Source organism: Cetorhinus maximus, chromosome 10, assembly GCF_964194155.1.
Source record: "Cetorhinus maximus chromosome 10, sCetMax3.hap1.1, whole genome shotgun sequence".
NCBI classification, from domain to species: domain Eukaryota; kingdom Metazoa; phylum Chordata; class Chondrichthyes; order Lamniformes; family Cetorhinidae; genus Cetorhinus; species Cetorhinus maximus.
The window spans coordinates 127,851,033-127,871,592 of NC_135888.1; the positions used below are offsets into that span (position 1 = coordinate 127,851,033).

The 20,560-nt window shown below is 43.9% G+C and overlaps 1 protein-coding gene across 1 annotated transcript in view; it reads right to left on the minus strand.

Annotated features, from left to right (window-relative positions):
• Positions 1–801: 801 nt before the first annotated feature.
• The window catches only part of LOC144686003 (uncharacterized), a 31,876-nt gene continuing 12,117 nt past the window's right edge, over positions 802–20,560 (minus strand). Inside the window, exons 3-5 of the mRNA XM_078551118.1 lie at positions 19,729–19,998; positions 17,130–17,822; positions 802–911 (exon numbers count right to left, since the gene is read on the minus strand). Coding sequence (XP_078407244.1) covers positions 17,428–17,822; positions 19,729–19,998 — 665 coding nt within the window. The 3' untranslated portion in view covers positions 802–911; positions 17,130–17,427. The remainder of the gene's footprint in view (positions 912–17,129; positions 17,823–19,728; positions 19,999–20,560) is intronic.

The window sequence follows — 20,560 nt, forward strand, 5'->3', positions numbered from 1 at the left end:
TCAGGGTTGGATCTGAGAGAACGGAGTGCAGCAAGTTCAGAGGGAGACAGGTTAGAGTGGGTGAGAGGAGCAGAGAAATTGAGACGGCTAATGTCACGCCGACAGTTCTCAATGAAAAGATCAAGAGAAGGTAAGAATCCAGAGGGAGGGGTCCAAGTGGAGGGAGAATATTGGAGGTGGGTAAAAGGATCCGTTGAATATGGAGAGGACTCCTGCCCAAAGAAACGAGCACGGAGACGAAGGCGGCGGAAGAAGAGGTCAGCATCGTGCCGAGCCCGAAATTCATTGAGATGAGGGTGCAAGGGTATGAAACTACAAAATATAGTCGTGTTTTCAGTTCATCATGATTAAACAGCTCATGTTTTAACTGTTCAAATATTGCTTTCTGACAGTTTTCAAAATAATAATTTCCAAGCTGGTAGTCAATGAATAATGTTAAAAGGCCCGACTCTGGGTTTGAGCATTGTCCATTCATTGATAAACAGGTATGGTGATCTGAGATTTTCCTGATTTCTTCCTTGATTATGATGGAAAGTGAGAATGGGGTACTTTCTGACATTTAAATCAGGAAAATCTCTAAGATAAAACTCTAAGATTTCACCCAATTTGGAGCAATTGCCCTGCTTAACTCTACCAATTGAAGATTCCTTTAAATTCTGGGCAATGTACAACATTTAAATGGCATTTTAAAATTCAGCTTGTGACCACATAATATCCATTCAAAGACATCATTTTTCATAGCACCAAGCGACAGTTTGACACTAATTCCTGATTTATTGGAAAGCTCAAAGAAATTCTTACTCTTTTTGTCCTCTTCAAGCAGCAAATTTGTCCAACAGCAAAGCCCAGTTTAACAAACAGGTAACCGGAAACTGTGATGATCCAAATGGCAGGAAGTGTTCTCGCTGTCACTGTGAAGGATAAAGACATTATTAATAGTTTCACACTTGTCGTAATTATAGTTTTGATAAACGTAGGTCTGTAGCTTTCAAAATAATCCTGTGTTGTAAGATCACATGATCTGTGTAAACCAATCAGCTTGTAGTGCAGGAAACCGCTAAGGGAGAGTTATGCTTTAGTTATAGCATTAGATGCACACATTTAACTGCTGCTGCTGTATTATAAATAAAGTTCAATGTTTCCACCATGAAAAGTTGCCTGGAAAATCAACTCTATAACAAACTGGCGATGAGGATAAATCAGATCCGGGGCTGTCCCTCGCCCAGCGACTGTGACTACCTGAGATAATTAAAAAGAAAGGACGATACACTCATCTGAGATGTCACAGTTATGTGGAATCTATCCCTTTGAACCAGCCACAAATGACTGGTGTCAATATATAGAATGTCTTGGGTACCATTTTCAAGCCACCAAAAACACAGGGAAGGAAACAAGGAGAGCGATTCTCCTAAGTATTTGTGGGAGCAAGACCACAGCTTAATTCAAAGCTTGACAGTACCCAGTGCCCCTGATTCAAAAACCTTCAGTGAATTAGTGAACCTTGTTAAGGGACATTTTCAACCCAATCCCTCAGTCACAATACAGGGGTTCAAGTTCAATTCATGGAATAAAGCCCAGGTGGAGACCATTGCTACCTACATGGTAAAATTTAAACAAGTAACGGAATATTGTGATTTTGGTGAAGCCCTGAATGATATGCTCAGGGATTGTTTGTTCTGTGCTGTGCAAGATGATACTATTCAGCAAAGATTGCTGGCTGAAGTGGATCTTGATTTTAAGAAAGCGCTTGCGATAGAAAGCACTAAAAGGGTTTCACAAGTGATTCAAGGTGAACAAAATGGCGTCGTTTTTCTAGTTGGGCGGGAACGGTCAGTCGAATGTGACGCCAAAAGCCAGGACTCCACCGCAAAGTGGGAAACAGTCCCCGCTAAACATAAAATGAGAGGAAACACCTTAGCAGCAAATTCGAAAACTAATTGGAATCAACGTGGAAACAATCATACTGCTGACAATTGCCAATGTAAAGAGGTGGAGTGCTATTTTTGTCATGAAAGAGGGCAGATATTGAAACATTGCAAAGCAAAATTGAAGCAGGCTTCCAGGCAACTAACAGCGTTAAATGAAGTACATAATGCGGAAGAACCAGAATCCACCATTTCTGACATTTGTTCCTCATTCAACATGAGAACAGGGAAGACAGAGCTGATCACTGTCACTTTACAGGTGAATGGGAAACTGGCATTACCAGTGTACCTGTTTATTATAAACACCAAATAGCACAACTACCAGTGATGGTGGTTGGAGGCAAAGGACCAAGCCTTCAAGATTGTGATTGCTTGAAAGAGATTAAGTGAAACTGGTCTGAAATCTTCCAGTTGCGAGTAGGAGGACTGCCAGAGCTGCAACAAAAATAACACTGACTTTCGGGATCAACTGGGGAAAATTGAAAGCCTCCAGGCCAAGATTTACGTGGACTCAGAAGCAACTCCTCACTTCTTGAAAACAAGACCGGTGCCATATGCTCTGAGAGAGAAGGTTGACGTTGAGTTGAACTGTCTAGAGAGGCTGGGTTTCATAAAAGCAGTTCTGTTCTCAGAGACGGCAGTATCTATAGTCACAGAATCACAGAATCACACAGTGCAGAAGGGGCCCTTCGGCCCTTCGAGTCTGTCCTAAAACCAGACCAGACCATGTGGATCTGTGGGGACTATAAACTAACGGTCAACAAAGCAGCCAAACTGGCCGGTTACCCAATGCCCAAGATTGAAGACCTCTAGGCCAAAATTGCAGGAGGGCTAAAGTATACAAAGTTTGATGTGAGTCACGCACTTCAGTAACTGGAACTGGATGATGCCTCCAGAGAATTTGTGACCATAAGCACCCACAAAGGGTTATATCCACACATGCCTGCCCTTCGGTTTTCCTTCGGCCTGTGCCATTTTCCAGAGGATGATGGAGAGCTTGCTACAAGGATTACCTCAAGTCGTGGTCTACATGGACAATGAACTAATAACTGGATTCACGGAAATGGAACACTTGGCTAATCTGGTGGAAGTTATGAAATGATTTTTAGAAGCAGGAGTGCACCTAAAGAAGGAAAAATATATTTTTCAGGCAAATGAAGTCATTTTATTTTGGGCCACTGAGTAGATGCCCAAGGGTTACACCCTGTTGAAGAGAGGTTTAAAGTTATCAGAGAGGCACCTGCACCTAAGAACTTCTCTGAAATCATTTTTGGGGATGATAAATTATTATGGTCGATTCCTACCAACTTATCAATAGTCCTCTACACTCTCTGCTAAAGAAAAACCAGCACCAGGCAATGACCATCTCCAACAAGAGAGAATCATACCATCATCCTTGACATTCAATGGAATTACCATTGCTGAATCCCTTACTACCAACATCCTGGGGGTTACCATTGACCAGAAACTGAACTGAACTAGCCATATAAACACTGTGGCTACAAGAGCAGGTCAAAGGCTAGGAATCCTACAATGAGTAACTCACCTCCTGACTCCCCAAAGCCTGTTCACCAACTACAAGGCACAAGTCAGGAGTGTGACGGAATACTCCCCACTTGCCTGGATGAATGCAGCTCCCACATGCAAGAAGCTTGACACCATCCAGTCCACCACAAATGAACAGTGGCAGCAGCGTGTACCATCTGGAAGATGCACTGCAGGAATTCACCAAGGCTCCTTCGGCAGCAACTTCCAAACCCACGACCACTACCATCTAGAAGGATAAGGATAGCAGATATGTAAGAACACCAACACCTGGAAGACCCCCTCCAAGCCACTCACCATCCTGTCTTGGAAATATATCCTCGTTCCTTCACTATCGCTGGGTCAAAATCCAGGAACTCCCTCCATAACTGTGGTTGTATCTGCCCTCAGGGACTACAGTGGTTCAAGAAGGCAGCTCACCACCACCTTCTCAAGGGCAATTAGGGATGGGCAATAACTGCTGGCTCAGCCAGTGACACCCACGTACCGCAAATGAATTTTAAAAATGCCGATGAGCTGAGGGCACAGATAGATACATGGCAGCATGATATCATTGCTATAATGGAAACTTGGTTTTAAGAGGAGCAAAAATGGCAGCTCAACATCCCTGGATATAGGGTTTTCAGGCAGGATAGAAATGGGGTCAAAAAAAGGCCGCACAGCATTATTGGTTAAAGAATCAGCTGTGAGGGGGATGATATACTAAATCAGGCTTGTCCAACATACGCTCCACAGGCTGCATGTGGCCCATGAAGCCCCTCTATATGGGCCCTGGAGCCAGCTTTCAAAATGCCTGTCAAACAGGCAAGATTGAATGAAAGTTTCTGTATGCAGCTGTCCTCCAATCATAGGCTGTTTCTCTCCCGCCTTGTCTGAGAGAAACAATTTGTGATTCGTTCTAATTTGGAGAAAAGCAAAACTTACGAAGCTGAGAAGTGATCTGGCAAAAGTGGACTGGTTACAACTACTTGAAGGCAAATCAGTGACAGACCAGTGGGAGGCATTTGTGGTAATCTGAGGTGCTTTAAGAGAATGTGAGCAAATTAACAACATGACTGGATTACCTCATTGCTGTGTAGCGCGGGTTACAATGTTAATCAGTAGTTTAGAATAGGGTCTGGTTGGAGAAGCCCACATTGTGTTCGTGCTCTGTTACTTGTGTTAATAAACAGCACGTGCTTCATCTTACATTGGTCTCTGCGTCTGCAGTATCTTGTTTACCAACTCACTCACCAGTAGATAGGCGTGTAACCCTGTTCACTGAGCAAAATGACCCGACAGAGAAGGAACGTAACAACTGGTGACGAGTCAAAACACGATCAGTCGATGATACCAAAGAAAGCCACGAAAATGAAAAGAAGTAAATCGGCCGGACCTTGCGAGGTGATTGTAAGTGTTGCCTTCACCATAGTCATCAAAGTTATCTCCCTCCAGTATGTCACAGTTTGGTCATTTCAAACCGTTCAATCAGACCACCAATGATTGGTCACATGATATTGAACACCTCACATTCTTCTTTTTGGCCAATGATAAGTCGGGGGAGGAGAAAATGCGAACAATCCTCTTATCGACATGTGGCAGGATAACAAACAGCCTAATTCATCGCCTCACGGCACCCTGATTCCAAGAGCTTTGATGAGTTGGTAAATCTTGTGAAAAGCCACTTTCAGCCGAAACCCTCGGTAACAACGCAGTGTTTTAAATTTAATTCAAGGTGTTGCGCTCCTGTAGAGACAGTCGCTTGCTATGTAGCAGCCTTAAAACAACTGATAGAGCACTGAGAGTTCAGGATGTCGATTAACGACATGTTAAGGGATCAAATAGTATGTGGGATTATTGAAGACGCTATTCAAAAAAGGTTGTTGTCAGAAACGAATTTAGACTTCACCATGGGGCTGGAGTTGGTGCTCACAATGAAGAGCACAGTCAGGGATTAAGAAGCAATGAAGGGAGCAGAAAATGGCGCCGTCCTTCACACCGGGAGGGAAGCACCGGTTAGAAAATGCAAAGAAGCGCTGGGCTGTGCGGAAAGGTGGGAAACAGCCACCATTAACAGACCAGCAAAAAGCTATAGTTTAACAGAGAAAACCTACAATAACAATGGCAGAAATGGAACCAGACAGCCTGCAAGCGAATGACAATTTAAAAGAATCGAGTGTTTCTACTGTCATCGTAATGGACACATTATGCGATATTGTAAAGATAGATTAAGACAAAACTTTAAGCAGAAAGGTAGAAACTGTGAAATCCACATAATACAGGAACCAGAAGAAACAGAGTCAGACATTTAATCATGACACAACTTAAAAATGGGTAAAACAGAGCCAATCTACGTGACAGTGGAAGTCAACGGGAAATTCATCCGAATGGAGGTGGACACAGGGGCATCCATAACAGTTATAGGGGAACACACGTCCAAATATCTGAATGGAGGAGACCACTCACTAAATCTGGAAAGTTCAGTTGCTAAATTAAAGACGTATACTGGTGGTGAAGACATCTGAGTAAGAGATATATGCAAGGTTCCGGTACAGTATGGAAATGAGTCTGTTAATTTGCCCCGAACAGCAGTAGCAGGGTCGGGTCCAAGTCTACTTGTTCAGAACGGGTTTAAGGAAATAAAGTTGGAGTGGACCGAGATTTTTCAACTCAGAATGGAGGATCTGCAAGAATTATTGCAGAAATATGTCTCTGCTTTCAGGCAAGAGCTTGGGAAGATTCAGGGGCAGGAAGCTAAAATCCACATGGATCCTGAGGCAACCCCCAGATTCTTGAAGGCGAGGCCAGTCCCCTATACATTACGAGAAAAAGGTGATGTCGAATTAGACAGGCTGGAAAGGATGGGAGTCTTACAACATGTACAATTTTCCAAATGGACAGCACCTATAGTTCCAGTACTGAAGCCTGACCAGAGTGTGTGAATATGCGGGGACGACAAGTTGACCGTTAACAAAATGACCAGACTTGACAGGCATCCTATACCGAAAATTGATGAATTATATTTCAAGCTGGCAGGGGAAACCCCATATACAAACTCAACATGAGCCTCGATCACCAGCAAGTCGAGCTAGAAAAGGCCGCTTGGGATTTTGTGACTATCAACACACACAGGTGGTTACACCAACAGCCGGAGTCTCATCGGATTGTGCCATTTTACAATGGCCAATGGAGAATTTACTACAAGGTTTGCCCCATGTTGTGCTTTATCTCGATCATGTCCTAGCAACAGGATTAACTGATAAGGAACACCTGTCTAAACTGGAAGAGGTATTGAAGTGTTTCTCACAAGCCGGAGTACGTTTGAAAAGAGAAAAATGTATCTTCCAAGCAAAATGGTTTACCTGAGTCATAGGGTCAACTCGCATGGCCTTCACCCAGTAGAAGACAAGGTGAGAGCTATTTGGGAGGCGCCGGCACTGATAAACACCATAGAACTCAAGTCCTCCTTGGGAATGATTAACTATTATGGCCGTTTTCTCCCAACTGTGCCAACAGTACTGGCCCCAATGTACAGTTTACTCAAGAAAAACCACAGGTGGACTTGGCAAGGTCCACAAGGACAGGTTTTTATGACAGTAAAGCAGTGACTACATTCATCGGCCCTGATGGTACATTTCAACACAAAGAAAGAAATAATTTGACTTGCGATGCATCCCCTTAAGGCGTAGGGGCAGGACTCTCCCACCGGACCGGGCTCTGAATGGCCCATTGGTTATGTCTCAAGTTCAAATCAGCGTTGCAGAATGAAGATACTCACAAATAGAAAAAAAGGGCTTATCCATTGTATTTGGCACTAAGATGTTCCACCAATGCATCCAAGGTTGCCACTTCACCAATGTATCCGATCACAAGCCATTACTAGGCTTGTTCGGGGAAGATAAGGTAATACCCCCAATTGCTTCTGCCCACATCCAAAGGTGGGCACTGATTCTAGCTGTTTACGAATATACTTTTATCCACCGGCCAGGAAGCCAGATTGCAAATGCTGACTCACTGAGCTGATTACCTCTAAAAGACAGCAATGTGAATGTCCCGATTACTCAAGGGATTGTCTTGTTATTAAACTTTCTGGATTCGTCACCAGTACATGCCAAACAAATAAGAGAGTGGACAGACCACGATCCACTTTTGTCTCACGTAAGGGAACCATTCTTACAGGGACGGACTAACCAGCTAAAGACTGATGAACTGAAGCCCTATTTTAATTGGAGACATGAGCTCACCTGCCAGGATGGTATCTTGCTGTGGGGAGCGAGAGTCATTGTGCCTCCAAGAGGAAGAGAGACATTATTGATGGAATTGCATAGTGCTCACCCTGGCATCTCTAGAATGAAAATGTTGGCACGCAGCTACTTAAGATGGCCTGGGGTGGATACAGAAATTGAAAACTTAGTCACGAGCTGCATACAGTGCCAACAGGTACAGAAATTTCCCCCTTCTACTCCATTGCATCCCTTGGAATGGCCAGGAAGGCCAATGGTCCACCTCCACGTTGGCTTTTTTGGGCACAATTTTCCTCTTGATTATAGATGCTGACACAAGGTGGATGGATGCATATAAGGTGAGATCACCCATATCTACCGCCACCATAGACAGATTGCATCAGAGTTTAGCATTACACGGGTTACCAGAGATAATAGTATCTGATAATGGAACGGCATTCACCAGCGGGGAGTTCCAAAGATTTACAAGCCTCAATGGCATAACACATGGTAAGACCTCACCATACCACACTGCGTCCAATGGTATGGCCGAAAGGGCAGTCCAGACCTTCAAAGTCCAGAATGAAAAAACTGGATGGAGACTCTATTGCAACTAGATTATCACGTTTCCTACTCAGCAATGGGACTACACCACGCACGTCCACCGGTATTTCCCCCAGTGATTTTTTGATGAAGTGATGTCTCAAGACACATTTGAGTCCCATAAGGCCAAATTTAGGGGGGAGGGTAGAGAGAAGTCAGGAGGCCAAGAAAAATGGGCACGATTACCACAGTCGTGAAAGATACTTCACAGTTTTTGCAAAGAACTTTGGAGATGGGCCCAAATGGCTATCAGGTGAAGTTGGTGCAGTGACAGGACCCCTTTCCTATCACATATCGGTCGAAAGTTGGATAATTAGGAAACACGTACATCACCTCAGGAAAACAGAAACAGGCCTACAGGAAAGGATGCACCAAGCATTCCTGTTGGAGTCTACACCACATGTGGATGGAACTTCTTTCGGTTTGGAAGAGCCCGGAGGATCCAATGAGTCTGAAAGATTCGAAGAAACAAACGTACAAGTTCCTACTGGAGAGCCTAGTGGACAGATGTTTGCTGGGAGGGAGACCTCGGATAAATCATCTGAAGTTGTAGAACCACGATGTTCGACACATGTGAAGAAGCCGCCAAAGAGAATGAATTTGTAAACAGTTTATTTTTGTAAATAGTTGATATATTATAAAGATTGTAAATTGTACTTTCGAGTAAAGGGGGAGGGATGTGGCAATCTGAGGTGCAATACACCTTTAAGAGAATGTGAGCAGATTGACCATGTGACCATATTACCCAATTGCTGTTTAGCGTGGGTTACAATGTTAATCAGTAGTTTAGAATAGGGTCTGGTTGGAGAAGTGTGAGTGCTCTGTTACTTGTGTGAATAAACAGTATGTGCTTCATCTTATACTGGTCTTTGCATCTGCAGTACATTATTTACCAACTCACTCACCAGCAGATAGACATGCAACCGTGATCACTGAACAAAGCGACCCGGCAGACGGAACATAACAGCATTCAAAGCGAGATTCTACAGGCACACTGGAGACATATCCCCAGAAAGAAAAAAGGTGGTAATGCCGAATGTAGACCCCATGGTTATCTGAAAGTATATGGGGTAAGATATATAGGAGATAAAGAAAGCTTACGGCAGTCACGCACAAATTGAATGCATTAGAAAGACTAGAGAAGCGTAGAAAATACAGGGATGAAGTAAAAATGGAAATGAGGAAATCAAAGAGAGGATATGAAAAAATATTGGCAGGTAAAATCAAGATGTTTTACCAGTATGCTAAGAGCATTAAGAAAAGTGTAGGGATTTTTTTTATATATTCACTCATGGGATGTGGGTATCATAGATTGGCTAGCATTTATTGCTCATCCCAAATTGCCCTTGTTCAGAGAGCATTTAAAAGTCAACCACATTGCTGTGGGTCTGAAGTCACATGTGGGTCAGACCAGGTAAGGACAGCAGATTACTTCCCCTAAAGGAATTCAAATTTCGCCTTCTGCCATGGTGGGATTCAAACCCAGGTCCCCAGAGCATTACCCTGGGCCACTGGAATACCAGTCCAGTGGCAATGCCACTGTGACACTACCTTCCCTTAGGTGTTGATGTGGAAGATGTGGGCAGGGTTCTTAATGTGCACTTTGACTCTATCTTCACAAAGGAGAGGGATGGTGCAGACAGTTTATTTAATGAGGAGAAGTGTGAAATATTAGATATAATAAGCATAATGAGAGTGGAAGCACTGGAGGGACTGACATCCTTGAAGGTGGATAAATCACCAGGGCCAGATGGATTGTATCCCGGGTTGTTAAAGGAAGCCAGGGAGGAAATAAGGGATGCTCTGGGGATCATTTTTCAATCCTCACTAGGTACAGGTGAGATACCAGAGAATTGGAGGTCTGTGAAGGTTGTACTAATATTTAAAAAGCATGTGAAGGATAGGCCAAATAATTATAGGCCGGTCAGTCTGACTTCAGAGGTGAGCAAATTATTAGCATCAATTTTGAGAACCAGGATAACTTGTCACTTTGAAAGGCAGTGATTAATCAGGGATAGTCAGCATGGGTTTGTTAAGGGAAAGTCTTGTCTTACTAACTTAATTGAACTTATTAAGTAAGTAGCAAGGAGGGTTGTTGAGGGTAGTGTAGTGGATGTAGTCTACATGGATTTTAGATATCTATTTTCAGACTGTTGCCTTAAAGCGGATGTAACTGGGAGCCAGCTTAATTAGGGATTGTAGGAGTCGTTATAGTAGTAATTTGTAGTTCTATGTGTGTGCTTGAAATCTTCTCTTTTGTTAATAAATACTTTAATTTTAGTTTTAAAAAATTCTCAAATCTTGGTGGACATATTACTTCTGAATTCAGAGCATGTGTCGCGAAATAAATGCAAGTTGCAAAATGGTTGTGACAGCGCGATCAAGTTTCCCTCATGGATGTGATCCACCTGGCACATATCATCTGCTGCATGATAACAGAAGCCATATGGAATGCTTTCTTTTCTTGGATGAGGTATGGAATACAAAAGTAGGAATGCAATGCTGAAACTGTATAAAACGCTGGTTAGGCCCCAGTCATACTAACGCAATCGTACCTGAGAGGTAAGGTACCAGACGCCACCATCACCATCCCTGGGTATGTCTTGTCCCACTGGTAGGACAAATCCAGCAGAGCTGGTGGCAACAGTCAGAGGGTGTTGCCCTGGGAGTCCTCAGCATTGTCCCTGGACTTCCATGCAGTCTCATGGCACGAGGACAAGGAACCTCCTGTTGCTTACCATGTACCATCCCTCCCTCAATTGATGAATCAGTACTTGTCCATGTTGAACACCACTTGGAGGAAGCACTGAGAGTGGAAAGGGCACAGAATGCACTCTGTGAGTGGCTCGGCAGCAACATACAGACCGAGCTGGCTGAATCTGGAAGGATATAGTTGCTAGTCTGGGTCTGCTGCAGATGGTGAGGGATCCAAAGAGGGAAAAACATATTTGACATCATCTTCACCAACCTGCCTGCCACAGATGCATCTGTCCATGAAAATATCAGTTGGAGTGACCACTGTACAATCCTTGTGGAGAGGAGATCCTGTCTTCATATTGAGGGTACACTACATCGTGTTGTGTGGCACTACTGCTGTGCTAAATGGGATAGATTTCGAACAGATCTAGTAGCTCAAGACTGGGCATCAATGAGGCACTGTGAGCCATCAGCAACAGGAGAATTGTACTCAACCAAAATCTGTAACCTCATAGCCTGGCATATCCGCACTCTGCCATTACTGTCAAACCAAGGGATCAACACTGGTTCAATGAAGAGCGCAGGAGAGCATCCCAAGTGCAGCACCAGGCATACCAATAAATGAGGTGTCAACCTGGTGAAGCTACAACAAGGAATACTTACATACCAAAGAACATAAGCAGCAAGTGATGGACAGCTAAGGAATTCTACAACCAATGGATCAGATCTAAGCTCTGCAGTCCTGCCACATCCCGTCGTGTATGGTGGATTAACAACTCACTGGAGGAGGAGAAGCCTCCACAAATATCCCCATCCTCAATGATGGAGGAGCCCAGCACATCAGTGCAAAAGATAAGGCTGAAGTATTTGCAACCACCTTCAACCAGAAGTGCAGAGTGGATGATCCATTTTGGCCTCTGCCAGAGGTCCCCAGCATCACAGGAGCAGGTCATCATCCAATTCAATTCACTCCATGTGATATCAAGAAACAGCTGAAGGCACAGGATAGTGCAAAATCTATGGGCCCTGACAATATTCAGGCAATCGTACTGAAGACTTGTGCTCCAGAGCTTGCCGCGCCCCTAGTCAAGCTATTCCAGTATAGCTACAACTCTGGCATCTACCTGGCAACATGGAAAATTGCCCAAGTATGTCCTGTACACAAAAAGCAGGACAAATCCAACCTGGCCAATTTCCACGCCATCATTCTACTCTTGAACATCAGCAAAGTGATGGAAGGGGTCATCAAGAGTGCTATCAAGCGGCACTTCCTTCACAATAACCTACTCATTAACGCTTAATTTGGGTTCCGCCAGTGCTGCTCAGCTCCTGACATCATTACAGACTTGGTTTAAACATGGGCAAAATAGCTGACATTTGTAAACAATGGAATTTACATATTAAAAAGGGAGAAACTTGCATAAAGGAGCATGAGTCTATGTGTCAGGAGAAGGCATTGTAAGATCTAACAGAAGGTTGTGAAGCCTCCAGTATTTGTGCATTAAGCCTGCTGTCTGCAGAAACTGAAGCAAGAGAGAACCACTTTGAATTCCACTGTCCAGAGAATTGTGTTAATTTGCTGGGTTTGTTTAAAATCCATAATATTTTTAGACTTTTTGCCTTAAAGGGGCTGTAACTGGGAGACAGTTTAATTAGGGATTGTAGGAGTTGTTATCATAGTAATTTGTAGTTCTATATATGTGCTTGGAATCATCTCTTTTGTTAACAATTTTTAATTTTAGTTTTCTTTAAAAATTTTCTCAAATCTTGGCGGACTCATTACTTCTGAATTCAGTGCATGCATTTTGAAATAAATACAAATTGCAAAATGGTTGTGACAGCGCGATCAAGTTTGCGTCGGGGATTTGATCCGCCTGGCACATCATCTACTGCGTCCTAACAGAAGGCATCTGGAATGCTTTTCTTTATTGGATGAGATATAGAACACAAAAGCAGGGATGTAATGCTAAAGCTGTATAAAACACTGGTTAGGCCCCAGTCATACACATGGAATCGTAACTTAGAGATAAGGTCCCAGACACAAACATCATCATCCCTGGATATGTCCTGTCACACCAGCAGGGCAAATCCAGCAGAGGTGGTGGAAACAGTAGCAGTGTGTTGCCCTGGGAGTCCTCAACATGGACTCTGGACTTCCATGATGTCTCATGGCATGAGGGCAAGGAAACCTCCTGTTGCTTACCATGTACCATCCCCCTCTTGATTGATGAATCAGTACGAGTCCATGTTGAACACCACTTGGAGGAAGCACTGAGAGTGGCAATGGCACAAAATGTACTCTGGGTGGGATACTCCATTGTCAATCACAAAGAGTGGCTTGGCAGCACCACTACAGACCGAGCTGGCTGTGTCTGGAAAGATATAGCTGCTAAACTGGGTCTGCAGCAGATGATGAGGGAACCAACAAGTGGGAAAAAACATTCTTGACCTCATCTTTGCCAACCTGCCTGCTGGAGATGCGTCTGTCCATGAAAGTGTCGGTTGGAGTGACCACTGCACAATCCTTGTGGAGATGAGGTCCTGTCTTCATATTGAGGGTACCCGATACCGTGTTGTGTGGCACTACCACCGTGCTAAATGGGATAGATTTCAAACAGATCTAGCAGCTCCATGAGGCAGTGTGAGCCATCAGCAGCAGCAGAATTGTACTCGAACACAATCTGTAACCTCATAGCCCCCCTCTACCATTACCACCAAGCCAGGGGATCAACCGTGGTTCAATGAAGGGTGCAGGAGAGCATCCCAGGAGGAGCACCAAGCATACCAAAAAATGAGGTGTCAATCTGGTGAAGCTACAAAACACACGGCTGCTTGCATGTCGAACAGCATAAGCCGAAAGTAGTAGACAGAGCTAAGCAATTCCACAACCAACGGATCAGATCTAAGCTCTGCAGTCCTGCCGCATCCAGTCGTGAATGGTGGTGGACAATTAAACAACTCACTGGAGGAGGAGGAGGCTCCACAAATATCCCCATCCTCAATGATGGTGGAGCCCAGCACAGCAGTCCAAAAGATAAGGCTGAAGCATTTGCATCCATCTTCAACCAGATGTGCAGAATGGATGATCCATCTTGGCCTCCTCCAGAGGCTCCCAGCATTACAGATGCGAGTCTTCAGCCAATTCAATTCACCCCATGTGATATCAAAAAACAATGAAAGGTACAGGATAGTACAAAGTCATTGGGCCCTGACAATATACCGGAAATAGCACTAAAGACACGTGCCCCAGATCTTGCCGCACCCCTAGCCAAGCGGTTCCAGTATAGCTGCCACACTGGCATCTACCCAGCAAAGTGCAAAATTACCCAAGTATGTCCTGTACACAAAAAGCTGGACAAGTCCAACCTGGTCCATTTCTACACCATCAGTCAGCTCTTGGACATCAGCAAAGTGAGGAAGGGGTCATTAACAGTGCTATCAAGCAGCACTTGCTTCGTACTAACCTACTCATTAACGCTCAAATTGGGTTCCACCAGGGCTGCTCAGCTCCTGACATCATTAAAGACTTGGATCAAACATGCACAAAAGAGCTGAACTCCAGAGGTGAGGTGAGACGACTGCCCTTGACATCAAGGCAGCATTTGACCAACTGTGCCATCAAGGAGCCCTAGCAAAACTGGAGTCAATAGGAATTGGGGGGAAAACTCTCTGCTGGTTGGAGGAATGCCAAGCACAAAGGAAGATGGCTGCGGTTGTTGGAGGTTCATCATCTCAGTTCCAGGACATCACGGCAGGAGTTCATCAGTGCAGTGACCTAGGCCCCAACATCTTCAGCTGCTGCATAAATGACCATCCCTTTTTTCTTATTCATTCAAGGGATGTGGGCTTCGCTGGCTGGACCAGCAATTATTGCCCATCCCTAGTTGCCCTTGAGAAGGTGGTGGTGAGCTGCCATCTTGGACCGCTACAGTCCATGTGGTGTAGGGACACCCACAGTGCTGTTCGGCATGGAGTTCCAGGATATTGACCCAGCAACAGTGAAGGAATGGCAATATAATTCCAAGTCAGGTTGTTGAGTGACATAGAGGGGAACCTCCAGGTGGTGATGTTCCCATCTATCTGTTGCCCTTGTCCTTCTAGGTGGTAGTGGATGTGGGTTTGGAAGGTGCTGCCAAAAGAGCCTTGGTTAATTCCTGCAGTACATCTTGTAGATGGTCCACACTGCTGCTACTGTGCCTTGGTGGTGGAGGGAGTGAATGTTTGTGAATGTGGTGCAAATCAAGCGGACTGCTTTGTGCTGGATGGTGTCCAGCTCCTTCAGTGTTGTGGGAGCTGCACTCATCCAGGCAAGTGGGATGTATTCCATAACACTCCTGACTTGTACCTTGTAGATGGTGGACAGGCTTTGGGGAGTTAGGAGATTAGTTACTCGTCGCACGTTTCCTAGCCTCTGACCTGCTTTTGTAGCCACAGTATTTATATGGCTAATCCAGTCCAGTTTGTGGTCAATGGGAACCCCCAGGATATTGATAGTGGGGGATTCAATGATCGCATTACCATTGAATATCAATGGGCGATGGTTGGATTCTCTCTTGTTGGAGATGGTCATTACCTGACACTTGTTTGTCGCGAATGTTACTTGCCAGTTGTCAGTCCAAGCCTCGGTATTGCCCAGGACTTGCTGCGTTTGGACATGGACTGCTTCCGTAGCTGAGGAGTCACAAATAGTGCTGAGCATTGTGCAATCATCAGCTAACACCCCCACTTCTGACCTCATGATGGAAGGAAGGTCATTGATGGAACAGCTGAAGATGGTTCAGCCCAGGACACTACCCTGCGGAACTCCAACTGTGATGACCTGGAACTGAGATAACTGACCCCCAGCAACCAGAACCATCTTCCTTTGTGCTAGGTATGACTCCAACAGTGAAGAGTTTCCCCCCTGATACCCATTCACTCCAGTTATATAGGGGCTCCTTGATGCCACACTCGGTCAAATGCTGCTTTGATGTCAAGGACGGTCAGACTCAGATCCCCTTGGGAGTTCAGCTCTTTTGTCCATGTTTGAACCAAGGTTGCAGTGCGGTCAGGAGCTGAGTGGCACTCGCGGAACCCAAACTGGGCGTCAGTGAGTAGGTTATTGCTAATCAAGTGCCACTTGATAGCATTGTTAATGACCCCTTCCATTACCTTACTGATGACTGAGAGTGGACTGATGGGGCAGTAATTGGCCGGATTGGATTTATCCTGCTTTTTGTGTACAGGACATACCGGGGCAATTTTCCAAATAGCCTGGTAGATGCCAGTGCTTTAGCTGTACCGGAACAGCTTGGCTAGGAGTGCCCATGGCCTTTGAAGTATCCAGTGCCATCAGCTGTTTCTTGATATCACGTGGAGTGAATCAAATTGGCTGAAGACTGGCATTTGTGATGCTGGGGACCTCCAGAGGAGGCCGAGATGGTTCATCCACTCGGCACTTGTGGCTGAAGATTGTTTCGAATGCTTCAGTTTTATCTTTTGCACTGCTGTGCTGGACGCCTCCATCATTGAGGTTGGAGGTATTTGTGGAGCCTCCTTGTCCAGTGGGTTGTTTAATTGTCCACCATCCATTCAGAACTGGATGTTGCAGGAAGCAGAGCTTAGACCTGATCCACTGGTTGTAGCCCTCATGTCAAACATGGTATTTGTGTTCAAGTCCTGGAGTGAGTTACACTCACAAAGAACTCCCCCTCAGTTAGAACGAGAGTGCTGAGGTTCAGATGTTTCCAGGATCAGCTGAGGCAGAGAGAGAAGAAGAGATTCTCTGAGTCTGAGGAATGAAGAGTTTCAATTTCAATATTTGCAGCACAGAATAACATCTGGTGTGATCATGTTGGGCATTCAGTCTCAGAATTCTGATTGACTCTGGGTTAGAAAAACATTGAAAATGTCTCCATTTTGCTGTTAAAAATAAATGCTTCCTCTGTCTCAGTGAGTTTACCAAGAATGGAGTTGAGGTGCACAAAGCAGGAATTTTCCCAGTTTGATCCCAGGCTGTGCTGAGTGACCTCAGGGTAAATTTTCTGATGCTCCGCACCACTGTAGAGGCTCATCCACAGGAGATAAAGGCTCACTTTATACTGGCAATAAGACCAATAAGTGACAAGAATTTTCTATCAAGAGTATAAATAGAAAGAGCAAACCCTGAGTCACTTACCGCTGGGTTCCAGATAGTACGGGGCAGAAACCTGGGGCTTGTTTTGATGAAACAAAACACAAATCCACTTCCCTCTGCCTCTCTCAGCTTTCAGAATAATCAGTTTCAATGACTTCTCTTCCCCATTCCGTCCATTCAATGTTTTCTCTACAACAGTTTTGCCATCACTATCGATCCAGACAAGTCTCATTGATTCAGTGACATCAGAGACAGAGCAGGTCAGGGTAACGGTGTCTCCCTCAGTCACTGCATCAGATGGTTCAGCTGTCACTGCGTAAACAAGAAAATAACTTATATTTTAAACACTGACTTGATCATTGAAAACAGCAGCAACATTCTGTCTCCTACCTTTAACTGTGATTAGTTGAACGGTCACCATTTTATTTGGTCCCAGAGAACATTTATAAACTCCAGCATCTCCAAACAGAACAGGGACAATCCTCACACTGAAGTTCACACCATTAAAATTTGCCGCTGTGGGGACCAGTCGATTCTCAAAGTGGACACTGTTTACATTGATGACCTGGGAATTTGATACAGATGCTATTGTTTCCTCCAAAATTGGAAGATGATGTGACGTCCAACTCCATGCGGCAGAGTGAAAATTACTCTTATAATCACCATAACAAATCAGGTAGAGTTCACTGTGATCTGTGCCTGATCGATAAAGAGTGTAACTCTTCCCATATAAATCTGTAATAGAGCGACAGAGAACAATGTGTTAGAATTTTAGAATGTGGAGGTACAGAAAACAGTAAAAATAATTAATAATCATAACTTTGCGAAAATATTTTGTGCTTTGATCATCTTAGAGTTGTTTAAATATTGTGAATTGGCTGAATTCAAAAATCAATAGATTGTTCTGAAAATAAAATAAAATCTTTTTGAGTTTTAACGTTTTTTTGGCTATGAACGATACTATTACATCACATGGCCAAAAATTATGAGGTTCTGCCAACAACATCGAGTTCTTCTGATGGGGGCTACAGTTTGCATTTAATTTTGCAATGTCCCGAATATGGTTCCCTTCAGGCAAGTGCAGTCCACATTTGTTTGTAATAATTATTCAGAAATAGCATGATGCAGAATATCATGACAAAATTCTGCCTCTAGTTCTCCGCTCATTAATATGAAATGGGCAGATACCTGCTCCATGCCCCTGACCCACTTTAACACAATCCAGTTGCTGCTGCTTGAGTTGCTGTCAATGTGTTGGTTTCTTCACAGAGAACATCTGTCTCCTGTTAAACTTAATATCTTGTACAGGACTTATACCCATTAAATTGCTGCATGATTTTTTTTTTGTACATTGCAACTGCATCTTTCAAATTTCCTCAACCAGACTAACCCAAAGTCAATTTATTTGCTTGTGCAATACACTTGCCAGCTGGCAAAATTGGAAGGTTGGGAAGCCTTTACTTATTGTCCAGGGAGCAATCATGAATGGGGAATAATAAATTAGCAGCACCATTAACATCTCACAAAGACGACTTTGCACATGCTATCTGTCCATATTCTATCCCACATTAAATCCTCCTCGACCATCCTCACTAACAGACACTGTCTCCCTGTCCCTCAATGCATTAAATCTGAAGTCTTCAACATCATCAACAAATCACTCCACAGCCTCATCCCAATTTAACTCTGCAATTTCCTGCAGGATGATCTCCTTCACATTCCCTGTCGTTCTCTCATTGTCCTCTTCCACTATTCCACAATTGGTATCAAAATCTTCTGTTCCCTTCAGCCTAACTTCCAGTTCTCCCTCCTTGACCCTCTCCACCTCTTCCTTTGTCTTCGCACGGATTGAAAGCCTCTCTCTTTCTCTAAGCTTTCCCTCGCCTTTCTGAACAAACTCACTCATTCTGAGATCCACTTCCTCCCTCTTTAGTGAAGAATATCTTTTCTCTCTTCAAGTCGCTCTGTGACTGAAAGCATTTGCTGGTTTTATTAAATAGTGCATCACCATTTATTAAACACATGCTGCTTTCAGATTTTATACCTTCCGCTGTTGAATTGCCTCACTTAATTTGACAATTCCAGTCTCAATAAGGTGAGAGACAAGAAAAGCAAATATCAGTTGTGTCCTCGTTCCCAAAACTCCACTTTTCTGTCTATAGCTGGTCACTGCTTCCCCATTCAGTTACCTGGATTGTTTCTTTACATTGTGTGAATACAAGCTCTGGTCCTCTGTTCACTGTCACTCGCATCTTTTCCTCTCGTCCACTCCCAGAGCTCCACTCCCTGTCCCTGCCATTCCCTCTGTCCACCATTACTACTCTACATTCCTATCACTTTCATCCTTCCCTCTCCCGTTCATTGTCATTGATTCCCTGTCCTTCCCTCATTCCTTAGTCCTGTTCCCAACTCAATGCTTATTTGAAATCTACAGTCTGCACCAACTGGAATCACTAAGTAGCAGCAGCACTTGACTAGAAGTGGTATTGATAGGAGAGAGCTCAGTTTTTTGTTCAATGTTGATATGTATACATTGTGACTGTAGTATGAGGTGCTCATGATTCACATGTATGACTACACTTCTCTGTCCCACTTTTATGTTAGTAAATCCGAATATCCACTGTGAGGAAATTGCACTTACATTGGGTCACAGAAATATCTGCATTTCCTGTGATAACATTGGATCCATTTTCCTTCACTTCACACTCATATAACTTCCCATCCTCTACTGTAACATGTTTGACTATCAGATAGGCTGTATTATTTAGTCGGATCTGATCAGTTTTCCTCCTGTTCTGCTGAGATGAGTCTCTCTGTTTCCAGTGAAGACTGACTGTATCTGAGAGTCTGGAGATGGTACAACTGAGAGTGATGTCACTGCCCACCAGAGGCCACTGTCGACTTGCTTCAGCTGTGAAAGACAGATCAATATGATTTAATGTAATTAGTGGCATTTACAATCCAATGATTAGGTTCGAACTGATCTTGGGATGTGCTCATCATCAGCACTTGTACCTTCCTGCATTAAAGGGTCTGGCCAGTTTAAACACAAGTGCATCTTACCAGTAGAACAACACAGTGGGGATGACAATTCTCGGTCCACATCCACCAGCACAATTACCATTCCTGGAGTCACAGAGTGATTATTATGATACAGATTCATATTTAATTTATGTTGATTCTGTTTTGTGTTAAAGTTATAAAAAGTGAAATCTTGTCGGTAGTTTCTTCTTTGAAAGGCATTTGATAAATTTGGTTGTTTTGGTTCCCCACCGGGATTGTAACAAAATTAGTCTCAAGTTGGGCATTATACCCAGTGACTGTAAAAGGGCTTCACTGGAACTTTCCAGCATTTAAACAAACAAGACTTCACATTTGCTTGTGCTATATTCTATTGGAAAATTAACCTTTGAGGCTCAAGCCTTTGTAGAATGGGTGGATCTAACTGTCAGAGACTTAAAACACTTGAGAAA